Source organism: Sapajus apella, unplaced genomic scaffold (assembly GCF_009761245.1).
Source record: "Sapajus apella isolate SASKATOON/1434 unplaced genomic scaffold, GSC_monkey_1.0 scaffold25, whole genome shotgun sequence".
NCBI lineage: Eukaryota > Metazoa > Chordata > Mammalia > Primates > Cebidae > Sapajus > Sapajus apella.
Genome location: NW_022436965.1, coordinates 8,339,711 through 8,361,992, shown reverse-complemented (window position 1 = coordinate 8,361,992; position 22,282 = coordinate 8,339,711). Strand labels below are relative to the sequence as shown.

The following is a 22,282-nucleotide window of genomic DNA, read 5'->3' as shown; positions in this document are numbered from 1 at the left end:
GATGTGTGATATTCAGTTTAGGTGAAAAGCTTAATCCCAGAAATCCCAAATACCCACATTAGAGAGGTACAGGAAAGGGCTGGTCAGCAACATCACTCCAGAAGAAACTCGACTTGAGCTTACTTCGCCTCTTAAAAAAACAACAACTTGGAACTCACAGAAGGGTACGGCAAAAAATAAAACGCTCCCCTTTCTGATAGGAAATAAAGGAATATAATGGCACATAGGGATTCGAAAGAACCACAAACACGTCAGGGAGATCTTAGGTTAGGCTGATTTATAAGTGCTGCTCTGGGCAGTTACAGTTTGTTTACAATGAGCAGTTATTTGACTTTGAACATACTGTACATGGCAATTAGAAGTCGTCATGGCAAGAGAAAGCCACAGCTGGCCTGCCTCAGCCAACACAAGAACCAGAAAATGGTAGGGGAAGTGAAGGAATAAAGGTGGAGTTTGTTTCTTATTACAAAGAAAAAAAATAATTCCTCAGCAGTCTTAACAAAGAAAAGGAATATTTCACGCTGGGAGGAAAGACAACAGGATATAAAATTACAGGTGTTTTGGCTCCAGCGCTGTCCCTGTCTCCACCAAGAGCAGAGGTAGGAGACAGCTGAAGCAACAAGCAATTCTGTAAAAATTACCTAGAAACCCTATAAATTTGATTAAAATCTAAACTTCTATAATTTTGCTTTTTAAAAAATTTAATATCAAAAGGCCTGCTTTAGTGACATGCTATTTCTACCAGAAAATAACCCCAACACCCCCTGTCAGTAACATGCTCAAGTTGACCAGCCAACTCTTATCTCTAAACCCATGTGGACAAGTGTCTTTTAAACCAAAGTCACGGACAGCAAGTGACTGCTAGTAACATTTGTCATCTGTTAACTAACCAGTGTCCACCTTCTCCAGAGGGGTGGGCAGGGCAGAAACCCTAAAGTGATCATGAGGGCCTAGCCCCCAGATCACCATCTAAGAACCACTTCCCTCACTCCCTACTCAAAAGGAGATACTTGATTTCTAATCCAGACTATCTGCTTCAAGTGTGGTACCCCTGTGACCTGGTTTTTTCCTCTAGCAAAACACACATTATCCACAAAACCATATATATAATTTTTTGTCTTTACATTTAAATATAAAAATACTATTCTGCTTTGTGTGATAAATCAAGGACCAAGCAATAAGAACCTTTTCTTCTTTCAAGGTAGGGATATCCATCAGTTTATACCGAGCTTTGTGTTCAGAGCAGGGCATTAAGTCCCAAGCCAGGCTAGTCCCACAAGCAAGAGACCAAGGCCATTCTCCCTGATTCCCACCCCTACCTTCTCTCCTAATTCCCACTTTTAATAGAAAAGTTGGTTATAATCTCTTAAGAAAAGTTTCCACCACGAGGGCAAGTCCCAGCCTAACCTGAGTAACCCAGGTCTTCCCGCTCCAGCTACCTCGAAGACAAGTCCCTCTCCTGCAAACCTGCTCTGTCTGGACAGCTATGCCTATTCCATTAAATGGAAGCAGTGGTTATGTTTCCCCTCTTTCCTCCCCACTAATGCACTAAAAAGCTTCAGTGATAGGGAAAAAAAGGAGGGTGGGTGTGAAGAAATTATTAACTTGACCCCTCTATCCCAGCCGAACAAAGAAAGCAAGATTAAATGGGCACAAGGGAAAAAAAAAAGACCTTGATATTCCACCCTTCAAGTTACAATTGGGACAACTGGGGTGGGGGGGAGAGTTGGAGTGGGATGAAGAACTATGAGGGGCCTGACAGCTGGAGGTCTAGTCCACTTAGTTTTTGTACTGGAAGGGCTCATCGCCGGTTTCATTGAGAAGACACGTGCGGATGAGGGCTTCTGTCACCGAAAAGGGGTCGCAGTTGGCAGAGGGGCGACGGTCTTCAAAGTAACCCTTCTTCTCCTGGCCGACAGTCCGGGGAATGCGTATGCTGGCGCTACGATTGGCTACACCAGCAGAAAAGTCGTTGATGTTGGAGGTTTCGTGGAATCCAGTTAGGCGTCGGGCATTGTCCAGGCCTCCCTTGGGATCATAGGCACGGATGTGGTACTGGTGCCGCTTGCTTAGTTTCTCGATGGCCTCCTCGATATACCTAGAGGAAACAGGATAGATGGAAGTCCAACCTTGTCTCCAGGAAACAGGCCCTTTAGGGCAGGAGCAGGTATGCAGCCAAGAATGAAATGCACCAAAATATATGAAATCAGCGTAACAAATACTTCATGAGGGCTGTGGCTTCGACTTCTTACCTGTGTGTCTCAGTGCTCAGAATTGAGCCCGACAAGCAGTAGAAAGTTACTATTTGTTGAAAAGACTAATCATTTGAACTTTCTCCCGCTCATAAGCTTATCCATATGCCTGTATTGTTACTAATTTAGTTCTTAAAGATTTTCAAATGCATGAATTTGTCAACTTTTCCGTTACCATGTTTAAGTCTCTATTTTATGTCACATATATATATTACTACGTATTTATATAAATATTTATGTAATATGTGACATACATATCATTATATACATTATAACAAATAATTGTTAATTATTTACCACTGTGAATCAAAAGTATTATTTGGTATTTTTCAAACAGGAACAAAATGAGAGGATTTGAAGGCAAGTGTCAACAGCTAAGGTATGTCCAGACTGGGAAGTCAAGCTTACTCATCCCTGGCAAATATTTGCAAGTCATCCTGCAAAGGAGACTTTGCTGAGAGATTGGTAAGTCTCTTCCCAAGTTTTCTGCCACAGGAGACTAAAGATGGCCCCAGCAGAAGGTACTCACTTCAGACCATTCTCCTCCCGCATGGCCTTGGTGCTAAAGTTGGTATGGCAGCCTGCACCATTCCAGTTCCCAGGAATGGGCTTAGGATCAAAGGTTGCTATCACTCCAAAGTCTTCACATACACGATGCAAGATGAAACGGGCCACCCAGAGATGATCTCCCATGCTGATTCCTTCGCAGGGTCCAATTTGAAATTCCCACTAGAAGCGAGAAGTTTGACCATTAAAACAAAGCCAACTGCTCACTCCAACTCAGAAGCTCCTAAACCTGTTCTCTTCTCACCTCGACTCCAACCCCACTCTTAGATTTTGGGTTAGTGAATGGTGTACAGTAGCCCTTACTAGCTAAAGTCCTGTGTGCACCTACCTACCCTTCTTCATTGATGGATTAGAGCTATACTTACCTGGGCAGGCATGACCTCAGCATTAGTCCCTGCAATCTTCACTCCAGCATACAAGCAGGCACGGTAATGGGCCTCCACGATGTCCCTGCCGTAGGCTCTGTCTGCTCCCACGCCGCAGTAATATGGACCTACAGATGAAGCATCAAGACAAAATGCTGAGAGTCAGGAAATTCAGAGAATCCCAAAGTCAGAGAGATGAGAAGCCTCTTAAGACTTGCGCTCTTGAATCACTATCCTTGTCTTCATCTATAGCTGGGGGCAGGGGTCAGAGGGCAGGGGAGGGGCAGTACAGGAGGTCTTCTTCACCACAGCTTCAGTGGAGCCAACGGGTCCCTCTAAAACCTTACTTTCAATATTTACATCCATTTTTGGATTTTGGTGATGTGAGGGCTATTACACCTTTACTATATTATTTTGCTTCTTGATTCAGAAAGTTATTCCCATCCCTGGGAAGGGGCCTTCCTGGATAGTTAGACACTTCTGGGAATTTCACCTCTAACCCAAGAAGGCTTACCCTGGGGTCCTGGGAAGCCGTTGGAAGGCCAACCAAAGGGGTGCCCATCTGTCCCCATGAGGGTATATTCCTGCTCCATGCCAAACCAGGGGTGCTGGTTGCTCACCATGTCCATTATCCGTTTACAGGTGTGCCTCAAATTGGTCTCTAGAAAAAGAGTCAATAACATGTCATCAGGGATCTAAAGACGTAGATGCTAAATCTCAATGCCGATGGGAAAACAGTCCTTGGATTCTATACAACTGAGGTGTGCATTACAGGCTGAACTGTAAGTGTACACTGAAGTGTAAGCCTGCTTGCGATCTCTGAGTCACTGAGTCAGAAAAATGAGAGAAGCTGTAATTGTACATCTGTAGGAAGACTCCGAAAGACGTCAGTTTTAACTAAACTCAATTACAAACAAGGCACATGGGAGTGGATTTGGAACAGGGCAACTTTCACCTTATCTGCATCTGGCCACCTCCCAAGCACTAAATGCCAGAGGCATCTAACCCTTTAATCACAAGACAGCTGCTTCTGGTTGTCAGGCGTATTCTTCATTTCTCAGGCACTTGGAGCCATTCTATAATTTTTGAGAATCATTTGTCCATTGGTTTATGTGTGTCCTGGCCTACATTCCAGGCAGGAGGGCTGTCACTGGGAAACATCTGGATGAATGCAATCCTTTTTTATGCAACCAACAGAGACCATAGAAAGATGGGCCGTATTGTCTCTTCCTCAAAGCAGACATTCAGGAAGAGATGAACACCCAATCACTCAGATTCTTAAAACAGTCCTGAAATAGCTTAGCCTTCCCAATACTGATTTCAGAATGTCTTTTCCCTCCCCTGCACAGCATTCACAGATTGGGGAGGAGGGGTGCATCCACAGCTGCGCTATACATACCTGCAGGCTTTCGATTGTACTTGAAAACTTCACACAGCACTAACTTGTTAGGGTCCTTACGGAAGGGGTCCCGAAACATGGCCGCAGGCACGAGATACATGTCACTGTTGGAGCCCTCAGACTGTAAAGTACTAGAGCCATCGAAATTCCACTCAGGCAACTCTGGGGTAAAAAGACGGAAAATTAAATTTAAAATGTACAGCTCTCCCAGCAATGCAAATATAGCCAGCCCTCCACTCACCTTCCCATCTCTAAAGATCTCTTTTCCAGGAAGTCATTAAGGCCTAAATGCCATCATTAACATGTTCACCCTGGCACCTGTACCTGATCCTATGGCCCTTCCTATCTAAGTTCCAAGTAAGACCATCGCATCACTTCCTCAGAAAAAATACATCAGACATTCCCTTCCTAACTGTCTTCCAGGAGACAAACTGAAGCATTGTTATCACTACCATTGTATCAGTCACCTAAAGTATTGAGATAGTGAAGGATTCTGATTCTTCCATTAAGCAATGTATCACTTCCTCCTTCTCATTCTCCTACTGTGTTCTAGCAAGTTATGTCCTTATTTTTAAGTAAGAACAGACAGCTAGCAGGATAGCTTACTCAAGGATGCTCCTTATCACCTGCCCACCTTTCCCACTCTCTTTTAAAGGCTGTTTTGTCTCTCTAGCTGACCGAATCCTCAGAAGGAGACACCAGACTCTCACTTTGTATCTTCAGTGTCTGTGCAATATCTGCCACATAGCAAGTACACAATATAGGGTTTCTATTATGAGCATTCACTCATTCAATATGGAAAAGTAAGCTATCCTAAACTAGATAGGAGGTGATGCTTTCCTTTGGCCCCTTTTCAGAAGAGGGAGGACTATGGCTTGTCCTAAACTGAAAAATGAAGGTCACAACTATAATCTAACTGTAGCTCCTAGAAGGATAAGCAATTAGACAGTTTAAGAATTTCCAAAAGTAGCATCAACTAAAAATTAGTCCTTTTTAAAAACCATTTTAGATCACTTGCTTCACATCTAGAAACCCAGTAATAGGAGCATTAAGCACAGTTTTCTAAGAGTTTATAAACTAGATGGCATTCTCAGGTTAGAGCAGTGGTTTTCTGAGGGTGCCTTAGAGCCAGGTTAGTGGGGATGCCCAGGGTGGCAGTCTCTAAGCCTCCCTGGCCAACTCTCCACACACCAGACTTAGCTTTTCTTCAATACACTGGCCTACATGCACAATTCCATTTAAATAAAGGGTTCCATTGTTGCCCTGCTTTGAGGCAGTGTAGGAGCTTAATGCTGACTGAATAAAGCCTGAAAAGCCCTGCCTTAGAAAAGCTTTACAAACAGAATAAACAGGCCTAATCCAGAGGCTGGGTCGAAGGCTGACGCCCACCCCCCCCCCGCAGATCCCACCCAGCGTGTGCTCCGCTCCGTGGTGCTCTCACCTTCCACACACTTGGGCTCACTGTCCAGGGTCCGGGTCTTGCAGCGCAGTCCTTCTCCAGTACCATCGATCCAGATATACATGGCCTGGACTTTCTCGCCCTGAGGCAGGGACATGTACACCTGCTTGATGCCTTTGTTTAGGTGGGAGCTTGCTGAGGTGGTCATGGTGGAAGATGTTCTGGAGAGAACAAAAACATTGTTAACTCCCACTCCAAACTGATCCCTTACAAAACTGGCTCAAGAGGGACGACTGAATCAAGTCAGAGTGTAAGTGCCAACTCCTTGCCCTGTGGAAGTCAACACACAGAGTTATGTTTGCTCACCCTTTCAGGGGGATTAGTTTTATAGTAGGCAAAAATCTCCCTTATAATGGGCTGTGAAACTCATGACCACCTGTTGAAGCAATTAAAACAGAAGCCTTTTAAAGAAAAGATCAGGCCCTTGGTAGTAACTCTTAATGCCTCTGCACCCCTGAGCGCAGAGGCTTGAGTGCCACATAAGCTACTGCAGACCCCAGGCTTCAGAGCCAGAACTTACACTTCCGAGAACCAAGGTGTATTCCTTCAGCGTAGCTGAGATAACACCATAAACTATCCAAATACTAAATATCAGGGGGAACTAAAACCAATACAAAAGTTTACAAAACATAGAACTTCTTCCCAAACAAGTAAAATCCAGCCACAGAAAAGGCTTGGATTCCAAGGTTTCTGTTTGAGTTTTCTCTTTGCCTTTCATCCTGGCTGTGGTCTTAACTGAGACCCACGGCTCCTCACCACCAAAAGAAAACCCACTACACGTTTAGATTTGAAGATAAAGCAAGGTTACAATATTTTTTTAAAAGGCTAGCAGTTTCCTACAAGGAAAGCTGACTCAAGCCAGATTCTAAGGCGCATGCTGCCATAATTTCCATAAGTATCTGACAAAGTCTCACTTAATAGGCGAGAATCACAATGTTACATGGAATTCCACTAGAAAACTTCAAGTAATTAGAAAATTCCCACTTCTAAATCCAAAAGATCTGGAATTTCAAAAACCAGAAGGCATGCTTAAAACTGCCAGCCACTACCACAAAACCTCTGAAAGAGAAACTCTGAAGCCACAGCAGCCTCAGCACAGGAGGAAACGATCTCTCCCTCCGGCCTCCCTCTGTGGCCAGGGTGGCTAGAAAGGGAACACATTGTTTTCCTCCAACGACTAGGGCAACGTTCTGAAGTACAGTGGCAAAGTTTCTATGGGCAACCGTCCATGTTTGCCCAGCTGAAAACATAACTGCTTCTCCCTCCAACAGCCTCCCCACCCTTCCCCTTGGGGGAGACCAACACCCCAATACTGCCTCTAGATGACTCAGCGGGCCAAATCCCACTTCCCATCGCCATCCCTGATGCCTTCAGCTCCCGTTAAACGCTACAGCCGACTGAGGCGGGCGGATCACCTGAGGTCCGGAGTTCGAGACCAGCCAGCCAACATTGTGAAACCACGTCTCTACTATAAATACAAAAATTAGCCAGCCGTGGTGGTGCACACCTGTAATCCCAGCTACTCGGGAGGCTGAGGCAGGGGAATCTCCTGAACCTGGGAGGTGGAGGTTGCAGTGAGCCGAGATTGCATCACTGCACTCCAGCCTGGGCAACAGAGGGAGACTCTGCCAAAAAAAAAAAAAAAAGCTACAACCCAATTTCTTGCAATTTCTCCTCTCCAACCTGTTACCATCACCAATATCGTGCACACTTTGTCCTAAGCCTCAGTTTCGGATCTCTTGCTCTTTCCGTAAGCTGAGTTGGATAAAACTTGCCACGGTGACGAGTTGATGTGGGGGTAATGGAATTCTGAAGTTTTTAGCCATTTCTGCAGCTGCCATCAGCTCCGGGGTCGTCCTCCCTGTCCCTCACTCACCCCAGCCACAGAAAGTCAGGCGTATCGTTGGGGTTGCCCTCTTTAGCCCTCCTCTTTCTGGAGAGGGGTTTGAGCCCCTCCTCTTTCTCAGACTCTAGCTGGTCCAAGCACCGGAGCCTTTTGGGCGAGGGCGATGGAGAAGGGGACCGAGGGCTGCCGGCCTGGGAGGTGCCGGAATGAGCAGTTTGGGTTAAGGTCTTAATCTTGACTCGAGATTTCTCCCCGGTGTTCACGGAGTAGGCGAATAAGCCGAAGCAGTCAGAGGGCGACCCGGAAGAGTCTGGCTTCTCGTCTTCATCCGCTGCTTTCTTCGCGGACTTGCGGCTGGGGGAGGATCCCCACTTCCCGCCCCCAAGGGAGTTGGAATCCACTTTGAGAACAGGCCCTTCCCACTGAAATGTCCCTAAAGTGGGCGCCCCGCCCCTCAGGCCCCCGTCGAGATCTCAGGGATGCACCGACCGGGCCATACCTCGCTGCCGAGGGGCTGGGGGATCCGGGGGAGGGTGGGGCGCAGGCGGGAGGGACCACACGCGGCTGCTGCCTCCGCCGGGCCCGGCTTCTCTCTCCACGGCGCCGAGGCCCGGGCTCTCCATTGTTCGGTCACACTGGAAGGCCCCCGGGACCCCGAGGCGGGAGCCAGCCGAGCAAACAACGCTCACCGTTACACGCCGCAATCGAGGCGTCTCAACTATGGCCAGAACCACGACGATTGCTCCGAACGCGCCACCACGAGGAAGGCGGCGAGGCGCCCGCGCCCACTGAGCGCCCTGTTCTCTCCGCAGGGGAGGGCACCGCCACTCCTGCCACAGCGCACCACCGCCAGCCCAGGGCGCGCGCCGGCCCAACGGCCTCCAGGGGCGGCGCTTCGGCCGCAAGTAGTGAAAAGAAGATCAAAACAAGTCACCCCGCCCTTCCCAGAGCCGCGCCAAGGGCGCGCCCCACCAGCGCCGGCCCCGACGGCCCGGGCCACCGGCGGCGGAAGCACGCGGGAGGAGCGCTCGCGCCGGACCCCAGGCCCGGGCGGCAGAGGCCGCGGCGCAGAGCTGGGAGTGGACGGGCAGGCGGCCGGACCGAGGCGAAAAGACAGGCTGGGCGGCGCGCCTCGCGGGGCGGCGGGGACGGCGCGTGTGGTGTGGGTGCCCCCGGCCGTCCAGGGGGCTTACCTGGGCGCCGAGCCGGCGGGCGGGCGGGGAAAAGTAGGCCGCGAGAGCGAGGTGAGGAGAGGAGAGGCCGCCGCGCTGCTCACACGCTCCGCTCTTCTCCCACGCTCGACTCCGCAGGGCCGCCCGCGGACCCGCACCCTTTATCCGCGGCCCGGGGCCGCCCCGGCGCCCTGATTGGCTCCCAGCGGCCGGGAGCCCGGACCGATCAGCTGATGCGTTCCCGGGCCCGGCGGCCATTGGGCGAGGAGCCCGGCGGGCGCCGCTGGGGTGGGGGCCTGCGAGCCGCGAAAGAAAGAAAGAGAAAGGGGCGTGGGGGAGGGGCTGGGCGGCGGGGGGAGGGGAGCGGAGCCGGGCGGGCGGAGGGCGGAGGGCGGAGGGCGGAGGGCGGAGGGCGGAGGGCGGAGGGGCGAGCTGCTGCCGGGCTGAGAAGCCGTCTTCCGCCGCCCGCTGGCCCGCCGGGTGCCGGCCCACGGGCCCCAGCCCGGGGTCCCGAGGCTTCCAGCAAAGCGCCCTGGGCCTCCGCCCTGCCGCGTTCACGGGGAATAGTTTTATGAGGAGAGCACCCTGTAGACGTGCGGAACAAGGGAAACCGAATTTTGCCTTTTGTTGCGAGGGAGCCTCTGAGCCCCGCTTCCCGCGGGCAGGGGTTAGGTTGACAGGGAGCGCGGGACCCGGGGGAGCCCCGGGCCGGCCTGGGCTAGCGCGGGTGCCGCTTGGCCCTGGGGACAGGCTCGGGTTCCCACGGCCTGGAAGAGCCGCCCGCCCTGGCCCTCTTGGGTCTAGGGAAATGAACCGAACTCTGCAATTTCACATTGGAAATCAACGTGCTGTGTTTCTCTACTTTCACAGAGAGGATTCTGGAGGTGGGTAGAAACTAAGTCTGGAGACCTGTCCCATACCGCTGGGCAGACCGTAGGCCCAGGTGTCCTCATCTACAAAATAAAGCGGTCTTCGAAAATGACCCTTGAGCCGCCCACTAGATATGAAATTCTGTGTGCAGACTGCCCCTGAGCAGCTGAAAGGAAATCCAGATCTTCACTTGCCCCCTTCGAAGTCCAGGGATTGTCAAAAATTTAGAAATTCCTTTAGACGAATGCTCCCTGGTTTTGCTTTATCAAGTGTGGCTTCTTGTTAATCTGGGAAACGGGAATACGTACCACTCCTCCTCTGAACCTTGTTGTGATGCTTGGGAAAATGTGTATGTGAACACAATCTTGAAATGGATGTTTGTCAGCAGACGCACAATAAGTATGTGTATATGTAGAGACACAACGTAGGTAGGTAGGTAGGTAGGTAGGTAAATATTGCTATTACTCGACCATTCTATTTTTAGTGCCTGAAATCTGCCTGATGGTGTCCAGCCTTTATTGCTTCTTTCAGTTTAAAGACCAATAATTCATGCTTCCAGTGCCTTTGGAAGAGGAAAGGAAGAAGTTGTTCTTTTGGTTATGTTTTCTACCACAAATATGGAAAAGAAATGTTGCCTGCGACCACACACACATAACTTGGCTTCTTGGGTCAACATCCCCTTCCTTTAAGTAACACTGTGGTGCTTTTAAATGACAGATGCAGCATTCACCTCAAACAGGTTTTTGGTGAGTTTCAGACTGGTGACATTTTGGACCATGTCAGGTGACTTACAAATTCGTTGTTAAATTTCAGTGCTGCACCTTGAAGTATTACATCGTGGTAGATAAAGGCACAGCTTCAGGTCAGGCAAATCTAGGTTCAAATCTGGGCTTTCCCTTCATACCAGCTTTGTGTTGGCCAAATCACTTAGCCACATGAAGCCTGTTACTTTGTCCATAATGAAATAGGGGTAATAACTGTTACCTGATAAAAGGTTTAGTTGTTGATAGCACATGAGAAGAGATCGGGTAGTACCTGGTGCGTCGTAAATGTTTAGAAAACATCTATTATTATTATTATCATAGGCCAAGATAATCTGAGGTGATTGGATTCTTTCTTTCCCCATAGCGACTTTTGAATACAACTTTCTGACTCAGTGTAATGCGTTACCATTCGTTATATCAAACTGGACTTAAAACTTGATAACAGAGTGAGCTGTCTTCATTTCTTTCTGTAAAGTCTTGGGTTTAAATGGTTGAGGAAGGGGAGCAAAGGAGGAGAAAACTGATGTTTTTATTTTAAAAGATGGTATTAATAATCTCCAGATACCAAACTACCAAACCATAAGCCAGAGCCTTTGCTGCACACACCACCAGCACCCAGGATGGGGATGGCAAACAGAACAGAACAGAATGGTAAGGCACGGGTGCAGTTCTGCAGGCTGTAGTATTTCTGCCATTTGAGTGCCTGCTTCCCTTGCTAGATGTCTTGACCTCATCGAACAGTTTATTCATTGTCATATCCCCCAGTAGTGTCCAGGGCGAGTGTTCAATAAATGATATTTGTTAACCACACAGAAGTGACAGCGGCACCATCAAGAGAACATGTGCTTTGAGCTGCTTTTCCGAGAATGGAAATGGATTTGCTTTGATCCGTTCATGTGACCAGGGGCGTGCTTTGTAAGGGTTAGGAACATAATACATGACCACTGACTCCTTCAGGAGTGAACAACAGGCCTTGTCCTCCTTGGTCAGCCCCACATTTACTTAAACTGACGAAATGCCGGCCCAGATGAGTCCAAGATCTGACCAGGGAGGCTTAGGCATATACGAGAAGAAAAAGCAGAAGAAAACCATTGAACTGGTTCACCCCCAGAAACCCAGACTGTACTTTTAGAGAAGTTAAAAGTAAAATGGCCTGTTTCATCCAGTTTGACTCTGCTGTGTCTGCTGCCCTTTCTTCTCCTTCCCCTTCTTCCCTAAATTGCCACCCGCCCCCATTCTTCACCTCCTCCATAAAAAGAGCATTAGAATGCCTGAACCCATGAACTGTTCTGTTTCTCGGTACACACCGTATCGAAGCTGACAAGGGGTTCCACTGCATGTGCTTTGAAGTCATGTTTTTCTCTCTCAGAGTAGAATTGCCATGTCCAAGGGGTGGGTGGAGTGGGAGAGCAATATTACAGGGAAAGATTTTGTTCAAAATCTGCAGAAATAGCCCAAGATTTAAAAGTATTTCTTCAATGTTGTTCTGTTGCCTGAAACAAAGGCTTTGTATTAGGGTTTTGCTCTATCCCAAATCTTAACTCTATTAGGAAACTACTTGGAAAGTTGGACTTTACCTGTGAGTTCTCCTCACAACTTCTTTCTCTGTCTTTTTTTTTTTTTTTTTTTTTGAGATGGAGTCTCGCTCTGTTGCACAGGCTGGAGTGCAGTAGCTCAGTCTCAGCTCACTACAACCTCCACCTCTTGGGTTCAAGCAATTCTCTTGCCTCAACCTCCTGAATAGCTGGGATCACAGGCATGCGCCACCATGCCCATCTGCTTTTCTGTATTTTTAATAGAGATGGGGCTTCACCATATTGGCCAGGCTGGTCTCAAACTCCTGACCTTGTGATCCACCCGCCTCAGCCTCCCAAAGTGTTGGGATTGCAGGTGTCAGCCACTGCACCTGGCCCTTTCTCTGTCTTTTAAAGGGTCCATTCTCACTCTGCAAGTGTGAAGTCCTTAACTCAGCGATCTGGAGTGCCTTCTCAGGGCCTATGTGATTCCCTTATACTCATTAAACACAAAATTTAGGGTAGGGCTCACATTGACCCAAACTCTTCCTGTTTAGGAAATGGAGTTTTCCCTGTGTATGAATGATTTCAACAGGCATTCAATGTGACCTTTAAATCATGTTAAAGAGACACAATTGAGACCCAGGGATGGGGAACACCCTGGAAACCCAACCCAGAATTGTAAAATATTTTTTTTAATTATTATTATGTAATAAACCAACATCAGTTCTTTCCAAAAGAATGGACCATAGTAGAATCTTAAACCAAATCAAAATAGTCATGATAAAAATGAAGAAGAAAAGAAACAGCTCTGGAAGTTGATAGCATTATTCTTAAACCATAGTTTAGGGAGAAGCTGTACTTGGCCAAACTTTCGAATTTCACTTTATACAATCAGAGAAGGAAAGACTACATTGTACTTCAATAACTAGCACTCAGAATGGAGGAATTGTTCTTTATAGTCTTTGATCGTTTGATGTTTTTTGGTTCAAGACAAGAAATTGGAAGTTCTCAGCCATATCTCTAGTCTGATTTGAGTTTTGTTGAATGCCTGCTGAACTCAATCAAATATAAGGAGCACTTCAATTCCCAAACTGCTTGTGAGGACGGAAGGTCTGGGTCTGTTTGCGCTCTACCCTGAATCATGTCTTTAACAGGAAACTACTTGGAAAGTTGGGAAGAATCGAGCTCATCTTAGTTAACAAGATGGGGAGATCTGTCCTATTGAGAAAATTAAAGCCATACCATTCTAGAATGAGATCCTCACATCATTCCATCTTTAAGATGAGGAACTGAGGCCTAGATAACTCATAGTAACATAGGGCAGTATTTTAGAGCAATGTGCTTTCAAGGTGCTATTCTTTTTCTGTTCCCCTTCCTTTAGTCTCTGGTCTGTGGGTGATGTGTTCCTGGGCCACCATCTCTAAAATACTGAACTTCCTACCATCCTCACTGAGGGAGGCGCAGAGGACAGTGACCAACCATTCAGTTCTCAATCCTGGGTAGGCTTACCCAGTGACTTCTGTCTAACAGACACTCAGTATGTATTTCTAGATTACTGAAAAAAAAAAAAAAAAAAACACTGTAGGGCAGATTCTCTTTGAAGGACTCTTCGGAGATCATTTTGCACATCTGCTAATCTGCCTCTAGTTTTATTGTTTTGGGAATCTGGGGTTTTTGTAGATACATTTTGTCTTTTATTCTCAATTGACACCATACACATCTTTGTTCTGTAGATTGATTAGAACACTATTGAAGCTAATTTAAAAATTAGGGAACTTAGCATTCTCATCAAAAAACTATTTAGATCAGAGTATGTGCTTTAGTTGATACCATTTCCAAAGAAATCCTCAATGGGATCCACAGCGCTTCCTCCCTCCCCTCCCATCCTATTTGTTAATTTGGATCCCTGTTTATTTCACACTCACTTGCCAAATTTTAACGGGAAACCAACAGTCTAGGGTATGTTTTCTGGATGCTTGGGCAATTCTTAGTCTGGTTCTGCATTTTCCCTGTCCTTTCTCCTCTCTCACTTCTGTTAAAGCCGTTCTGGGGAGACTTGTTTAGTGGGGTTGGAGAGGCCGGGGTTTGGCCAGGGTGGTGTGAACCTAGTGCCCTCTGGTGGAATTTTGTGAGAATGACAGACTTCTCCCCAAAAGCTTGAGTGTTTTGAGTTTTTTCTTGAGTAGCCTTTAGGGGGAGGACCTTTCTGTTACGTCGTAAATATAGTAAGTTAATAACAGGCAGGCTTATTGCCTACACTGAATATTTGAGGGGGGTATCACTTGAGTATCAGAGGCTTATTGTTATGGAATTACGGCTCATGACAGAAACAGGCAGCTAAGTGTTTGTGCTTTTTCATCACCTCCCGTTAATGTGTAAGAGAGGTAAACAGAAAAGGAAGGCTCCCGGAGAAAGGTAATTGAAAAGAGCCTAGGAACCAAGAGTAAAGGGGAAATGGCAAACGTTAGAAGCCTTGGTCACAGACAAGTCTTATCCCCAGCCCTCACTTTGGATCTGAGCCCAAAAATATAACACCCAGCCAGAAGTTAAGAGTCTGCCAGATTCTCACCCCCCAGGGGAGACTGGGGGTCGGGGCAGGGAACAGAAAGTGTTACATAAACACACTCCTAAGGGAGGTCTAGGCTGTTTACACTGTGCTGTTTGCTTTACGTGGACTTTTTGGCTGGCTGACTTTCTCTCTCTCTCTCTCTCTCTTTTGAGACATAGTCTTGCTCTGTTATGCAGACTACAGTGCAGTGGTACAATCTCAGCTCACTGCAACCTCTACCTCCCAGGTTCAAGTGATTCTCCTGCCTCAGCCTCCTGAGGACCTGAAATTACAGGTGTACGCCACCACGCCTGGCTAATTTTTGTATTTTTAGTAGAGACAGGGTTTTACCATGTTGGCCAAGCTGGTCTTGAACTCCTGACCTCAAGGGATCCGGCCCCCTTGGTCTCAAAAAGTGCTGGGATTACAGCTGTAAGCCACAGAGCCCAGCCATCTTTCTTTCTTCATTTCACAATTTTATTTCTTTCATTTTGAAATAACTCCCTTCTCCATTGCCATTAGCAAAGTCATTGTCCCAGAGGACACAGTCACGCTTGCGTCAGACACACCTGCACTTAAGTTCCTGTCTTGCCTCATACCAGCTGTGGGACTTGGGCAAGCCATCCTGCTGGAGTCTCCGTTTTCTGGAGATTCCTTATAGAAACATTTGTGAGGTTTACAAAACAATAACAGGGTCAACTACAGAAACAAGTTACTGGATTTTATTATACCCCAGAACAAGGAAGAGAGTGGGTCCATTACTAAGGTAATGACTCAGGGTTCAGGACTGTTGTCACCCAGAGAGGTTCACAAAACCTCCTCCCTATCCAGCAGAACATTTAGAAGAAACAGGATTGGGAAGACTCTGGAAGCAAAGAAACCTTTATTGAACATCAACCATGATCCATAGCTGGGGTATACACAGGAAATTTTGTAACTTGGATAAGGCAAAATCTTTTCCCTTTAGAAGCCTGTACTTTAGTGTGTGAGGAAAAATTTCCTGAAGGAAAATGATTTCAGCGGTAGTATAAAAGAAAGTGTGTCACCTATATGAGCAAAATAACAGGGCACATTAAACGTAAGTGCCTAAGAGTTCCAAAACAAGGGAATCAATAAGAGTTCTTGGAGAAGGCTGACTTGGGGATACTTGGTGAGGTGATGGGTGGGTGTAGGTTTATTCCCAGAATCTAAGAACGTGGCAAATATGTGACTGTAGGTTGACTGGTTGTGATATGCAAAGAAAAGAAATTCGCAAAGACCCAAGAGTTGCATGTGCAAGGTGGTCATGGTGAAACAGGAAAGTTTGGGCTACCGTGAGAGTAACAAAATGAGAAGTCAGGAAAGTACCAAGCATTTGAATTCTATAAAAATGCTATAGCATTTGAATTCTATAAAAATTTGAACTATGGAAATCTGAAATGTTATTAAGGTATTTTAGAAGTCTCACTTTATGTGTAAAATTTGAAATGAAGCCAATTCTTGAAAGCTGGGGGAGAGGAGGAGGCAAAATGAGCATAATTTCAACCTGTATGAATTAATTATAAATTCTGTTGTGCCACTTCCACACGGTGGCACCACTCTGGTGAGCACAGAAAGTACCCACTTTTCTTTATCAAGATGGGACTTGAATAGTTCCAGTTTTCAGCTATGAGAAGTCTTCATTCCCTCAGGTAAGAGGCAATCCCTCCTGGCTGACGAAGCCGCTAGTGACAGCATAACTGCTAGACCCTGTTCTCCCTTCACAGCCCTTCCTTCCTTTTGTTGCCGTCTCTTCCCCCAGTGGCTTTTCTTGCACACTAATTTGTTCTCCTGGTCCTTTTCCCTCCCTCCCCCAAATCTCATCAGCGTCTCTCTTTCTCAATCCCTCTCTCCGTATCTTCTCAGTAATTACAGTCTCAGGGATAGAAAATGCACCAGCATGGGCATGGTGGCAGACACCTGTAATCTCAGCTACTCCGGAGGCTGAGGCAGAAAATCGCCTGAACCCAGGAGGCGGAGGTTGCGGTGAGCCGAGACTGTGCCATTGCACTCCACCTTGGGCAACAGAGCGAGACTCTGTCTCCAAAAGAAAAGAAAAGAAAATGCATCCGCAGACAGGACCAACTGCTAGCCTTCAAGGCCATTGCCTTCACCAAGGAGGGTGCCATGCTCGTGGCTGAGGAGCCCGCAGGAGGAAGGCAAGGTGGATGATGTGCCAGCCACTATAGACTCTGTCTCAGGGGAGCTCTTTGAAAAAAGGAGGACCTGGTCCTCTTTCTCTGACTGCTCCACTTCCTGCAGCAACTTGTAGAGGGGTCCTGGAGGGCTTGCGTAACACGGAGCTTCCTTGGGCCCCGTCAGCTTCAAGCTGGGAGCGTAACAACGATGCCAAAAGGAAGAGAAGCCGTAGATTCCCAACAGGCACGAGGCATCGATCATCACATGCCAGCAGAAGAAGGTGGTGACAAACATGATGTCACTGATGTCATCGTCCTCCCATGGGTAGCCAGAGACAGGTCTGTATAGAATAAAGCCTGCCTGCATCAGCCAGGAGCCCATCATGAGGATCAGAAAGGTCTCCATCAGCTGGAGATGACACATGTTGGGAGCCCACAGCTCTGCAGTGAACACCAGCAACAGCAGGAACACCACCAGGATGAGCAGAGAGTGCACGTGCAGCTCCACCCCTTCTGAGTCTTTAACATGTGACACCATCAGCAGCAGGAGCTCATAGATGATCAGGACCAGGGTACCTTTTTCTAGGCCCACACACCTCTGAGGCAGCACATTCTTGCTCACAAAGTCCACACAGCCATTGAGAGTGAGGAGGATGAACATGGTGAGGTGCTGCCACTCTTTGGGGTACATGAACCTTGGTGGCAGTTCCCTGTTCATCAATATCAACCCTCCTTCAATGCAGATGACCTCATAAACTGTCAAGAAGCAGCCAGCCACCATCTTCAACAGACCTCCATAGGATATTTTCCGCAGCCTGGCACATCTTCCCTTATTCCTGGGAGGGGATGAAGGATATAGGAGAGAGTCGCTGGATATTATAGCTTTGGAGATTACTACTGCCTGATACAGTCCATGTAAGAACAGAAACAGCCCTGGATACACATGACCAAAAAAGTTTCCCATGGAACTATTGATCTGTCCACTGAAGGAGAGAAGTGCAAAACTCAGGCACAGCCTTACTTTATGCAGCCACTTCAGGTTCTGGGCTTTGGAAAGACCTGCCTTCCACCTGTTTTATCATCTCGCCGCACCCACTGCTTCCCCACAGAGAGGAAGTGTTTCTCAAGACAAGCCTACACATTCGGTGGAATATGGCTTATTGTTCCATTCCATTCTGGTACATTGGGAACGAACTCACCTTACACTCTGAAGGCGAAGTTGGTGAATGGGCTTTCAGGGGACCCTTTTACAGCCCCTGAGGTGGTTCTGGTTATACCCATCGCTACATCCCATGGCTTCCTTTCTTCTGTCCTGCCCAGAGCTCAGAGGAGAAAAGGAGAGGAAAATGGAGTGGGTTGCCATGACGGTATCCAGCAAAAGCCTGGACACTCGTTATCTTGATTATGCTTCAGCACTTCTCAGACATCATTTTGGTCCAGTTGTAAGGTCAAGCTTTTTTTTATGGATACATACTTTTGAACATTTGGATATATAATATATTTAGCACCTATCTGGCTTTTCTACTTATCTGTGATAGACCCATCTTGAAGACCTCCAAGAAAGCCCCCTTCAGCATCTCCCCATTACCCGCTTACATTCCCCCAACCACCACCACTTCAAAATGTCTACTGGCCAGGAGATGACTCTGAAAAGCCACCCCTGGGTATTGATTTTAGAGGATGTGGTGATTTTGTAGTAGTGTCCGCATAGCTAAGCTACAACCATGTTTCCCAGAATTTCCTTCCCAATGTGGTTCCAAAGTAGGTTTGGCTACTGGTGAGATTTACATGAGAATCTGAAGGCAGAAGTGAAGCAGCAACCTAAGAATACTCCTAAGGCATAGGGTGCCAGGTACCGCGGTAGCTCATGCATTGTGTCACTGATCTGTGGGCTTCCCTCCTAGGTGAGCAACAGCCAGGCCTAGAGCTGCTCCAAGGTGTGAAGGGTGCCAGTTGCTTCCGCAGGTTGCCTGCCATTGAGGTCTGAGACAGGGAGAGGAAGACATAGGCTCCAGTTTGTCCTGGTAGGTTTGCGTTTGGTTTCTCTTTGCTCTTCCCTTTTTCATAGAATATGGTTCTTGCTGACTGCTGCCACCTCAACCTGAAATGACTTCAGGTCCCCGATACTGCAGAGAGGCAACAGCTTTCCAGATGTTGTCACCAGATCCCACAAATGTGTAAGGTCTGGTTTCTATCAGCCATCCATATCCCATAGCTCTGCTTCTATCAGCCATCCCTATCTGATACAAGAAAGGAAGAATCCTGAAAATGGAGATTCATTGAGAGGAATTACCCCAGTAAGTTGGTATTGGCCACTGATATTTTAATGTGAAATAGTCACCAGCTTCCTTTCTCAGTGATTACTTGACGAGTGTCTAATGCACCTAGGAAGACAGCATTCTAGGTATTGGGTAACAGCCCTCTGAGCCTGAGAAAGGGGGTTAGTGGAGAACAAGTTACAGGGAATGTGAAGCATCCCCAGGCACACTAGTGGTTCTGGGTTTATTGCAGAGGGACCCGGAGCAGCAGTCTCTCTGAGGGTGACAGGTGTGCTGAGGGGAGTGGAAGTTCATCGCAGATGATGAACCTTGCTGACTCAGTCCGCTGCGTAATCATCCGTGCTCACACTACAAGCAATGCTGTAAAGGGGAGGCAGCACCTTTGTGCTGATGGCGCCCCCAGTGGGGAGGAGGAGAGTTTACACACACATCATAGTGCTGCCTCTGAGCCCTCTCTCCCATCCAAATGCCTAACTTACGCTTTCTCAAGTCCACTTCATGCCAGAAAAATTAGATATCTCTCCCTGCCGCTGAGTGTGGCAATAATTCATACTTCTTGCAGTTGTGAGATCTGATATGGCTGGGAAGTTGAGTGTGAAGGTAGGCTAGAAAAACAAAACCTAATTCTGCTTTCTGAAGGAATTTACTTTGATTATTTAATTTCAATTTTTAGGTGTTCTTATAGAATTAATATACATTCATTGTAGAAGAATCAGGTAATTTTTTTTTTTTTTCTTTTTAAAGACAGATTCTTACTATGTTGCCCGGGTTGGTCTTGAACTCCTGGGCTCAAGTGATCCTCCTGCTTTGCCTCCCAAAGCACTGGGATTATAGGTGTGAGCCACTGTGCCAGGCTTTTCTCCCTCCCCTCCCCTTCCTTCGCCTCCCCTCCCTCCCCTCCCCTCCCTCCCCTTTCCTCCCTCCCTTCCTTCCTTCCTTCCACATCCCTTTGGTACAACATAAATCATATAAACAAAAAGAACATTAAAAATTATCTGTAAGCCCAGGCACAGTGGCTAAGGCCTGTAATCCCAGCACTTTGGGAGGCCAAGGCTGGTGGATCACTTGAGGTCAGGAGTTCAAGACCAGCCCTGACCAACATGATGAAAGCCTGTGACTACTAAAAATAAAAAATTAGCGGCCAGGCACGGTGGCTCACACCTGTAATCCCAGCACTTTGGGAGGCCGAGGCGGGCAGATCCTGAGGTCAAGAGATCAAGACCATCCTGGCCAACATGGTGAAACCCCGTCTCTACTAAAAATACAAAAATTAGCTGGGCGTGGTGGCGTGTGCCTGTAGTCCTAGCTACTCAAGAGGCTGAGGCAGGAGAATTGCTTGAACCGGGAGGAGGAGGTTGCAGTGAGCTGAGATTGTGCCACTACACTCCAGCCTGGCGACAGAGCAAGACTACATCTCAAAAAACAAAAATTAGCTGGACATGGTGGCCCATGCTGGTAATCCCAGCTACTTGGGAGGCTGAGGCAGGAGAATTGCTTGAACCCGAGAGGCGGAGGTTGCAGTGAGCCAAGACTGCACCACTGCACCCCAGGCTGGGCAACAAGAGCAAAACTCCATCTCAAACAACAACAACAAAAATCATCTGTAACCCCACAACCTGGAGGTGATCATTGTCACCAGTGAGATGTAGAGACAGCCTTCAGAAGGCAGCATGAGGAAGTGGAAATACGTTAATGTGAAGTCAGAATCTGGATTCTAGTTCTGGTTTTCTCTTGATTTCCTGAGTGTCATGCCCTTATCTACAAAATGTGAGTGTTGGACTCAGTTATTTCTACAGTGAAAATAAAAAGGTATAGATGTGACACAGAGGTGAGCATCTTTGTCTCTTTCTCCTTTTGGTGAACTATCAAAATTCATGGAAGCACTGTAGACCTGAATGCTCAGAGAAAGGAGATTATTTAAAGGGAAAATATGAGAGTGATACTTTTGAAGTGAATCACAGAGAACCCCAGGGACTCTCCTTGGTTCTTGGATTTGTCCTGGGAGAAGCAGGCAGTTTGTTGCTCCTCCGGGATCCCTGGTGTTCAGGCCTCAAGAGTAATTGCATTTAGTCACTCTTTTTTGGTGTTGGGGGGGGCAGTATTGGCATCTATCACAATGGTCACTCTTAATATTGCTTCTTGAACCTCAGCTCTGTGGTCCACACGAGGCGGGAGTAGCAGAGCTTATTCCGGCTCCCACACTCATTTGCACAGTTGCTCCTGGCAGCTGAGAGCTGGGCATGAATGGTCAGAAGAGGAGGGAGAACAGCAGCACTGACTCAATAGCAATGGGAGGTTGAATGTGGGATGAATGCAGGGCATGTAGCCCCACGTACAGTCCTGTCTGGGGTGTTCAGTCCTCCGCCTTGGCCAGACATCAAGGCTGCATATAGTTCATTAAAACATGAACATCCTGATCCCAGGACTTTGAAGATAGGAATTGCCCATTCCAAACCAGACACTGCCCACAAGCAGCTGAGCAAGTACCCACAGGTGGTGAATGATTAGCAGAACTGCCAGACAGCTCCAGAGTCTGTGGACACGAAGTACCTGGAAAGCTGTTTCATGGTTGTGATACTATGATTATATGCAAGTTGGTTTTTGTCCATGGTTCGTAGCTCATATCTCCCTTAACCCTTGTTGCGGTCTTTTGTCATAATGCTGGGGGCACTTTAGGCATCAGAAGCAGACCTCAGGAAACAGAAAATCTCCCTCTAACCTTCCTCTCTCCTCCTTTCACTTGCCCAAGGCAGGACTCTAATCTTGTTGCAGGTCATAAGACCTTCATTCCATAGAGGGTCCTCCCTCTACTCTGAAGGACGGAATGTTGCATGGAGAGACCAAGAAGAATCTAAACAGACAGGCCTTGCTGGGTTTCTATCATAACCTTTTTGTCCATTCACAATTTGACATGACATGCATCATTCATGGACAGTCAATGAAGTCTCCTTACAGGCCCAAAGGGCTGGGCGCGGTGGCTCACACCTGTAATCCCAACACTTTGGGAGGCCGAGGCGGGTGGATCACTTGAGGTCAGAAGTTTGAGATCAGCCTGGCCAACATGGTGAAACCCCATCTCTACTAAAAA

The 22,282-nt window shown here is 47.4% G+C and overlaps 2 protein-coding genes across 4 annotated transcripts; both read right to left on the bottom strand.

The window, feature by feature from the left end:
• Positions 1–260: 260 nt before the first annotated feature.
• On the bottom strand, positions 261–9,202 carry GLUL (glutamate-ammonia ligase). 3 transcript variants are annotated; one of them, XM_032291214.1, is made up of 7 exons: positions 9,082–9,202; positions 6,025–6,203; positions 4,584–4,745; positions 3,699–3,845; positions 3,185–3,312; positions 2,782–2,981; positions 261–2,098 (listed from the first exon to the last, which is right to left on the bottom strand). In XM_032291214.1, exons 2-7 carry the CDS (start codon positions 6,188–6,190, stop codon positions 1,780–1,782), a joined length of 1,122 nt encoding a protein of 373 aa, XP_032147105.1. In that variant the 5' UTR covers positions 6,191–6,203; positions 9,082–9,202; the 3' UTR covers positions 261–1,779. The 3 variants fall into 3 exon arrangements, with proteins under 3 accessions (XP_032147105.1, XP_032147106.1, XP_032147107.1); XM_032291215.1 differs by lacking the exon at positions 9,082–9,202 and adding an exon at positions 8,578–8,793 and having other exon boundaries at positions 1,761–2,098; XM_032291216.1 differs by lacking the exon at positions 9,082–9,202 and adding an exon at positions 7,919–8,475 and having other exon boundaries at positions 1,761–2,098.
• A 6,423-nt stretch (positions 9,203–15,625) lies between these two features.
• LOC116559949 (transmembrane epididymal protein 1-like) lies at positions 15,626–18,196 on the bottom strand. Its single transcript, XM_032291114.1, has 2 exons — positions 18,120–18,196; positions 15,626–17,898 (listed from the first exon to the last, which is right to left on the bottom strand). The coding sequence occupies exons 1-2, from the start codon at positions 18,194–18,196 to the stop codon at positions 16,866–16,868; spliced, it is 1,110 nt and encodes a 369-aa protein (XP_032147005.1). The 3' UTR covers positions 15,626–16,865.
• Between the last annotated feature and the right edge of the window lie 4,086 nt (positions 18,197–22,282).

Coding starts and splice junctions, on each gene's coding strand:
- GLUL (XM_032291214.1), bottom strand. CDS start 6,190: ATGACCACCTCAGCAAGCTCCCACCTAAACAAAGGCATCAAGCAGGTG. Junction 4,746..6,024: donor TGAGCCCAAGTGTGTGGAAG/GTGAGAGCACCA, acceptor TTTTTACCCCAG/AGTTGCCTGAGTGGAATTTC. Junction 3,846..4,583: donor GTACAATCGAAAGCCTGCAG/GTATGTATAGCG, acceptor CTCTTTTTCTAG/AGACCAATTTGAGGCACACC.
- LOC116559949 (XM_032291114.1), bottom strand. CDS start 18,196: ATGGGTATAACCAGAACCACCTCAGGGGCTGTAAAAGGGTCCCCTGAA. Junction 17,899..18,119: donor ACCAACTTCGCCTTCAGAGT/GTAAGGTGAGTT, acceptor TCTCTCCTTCAG/TGGACAGATCAATAGTTCCA.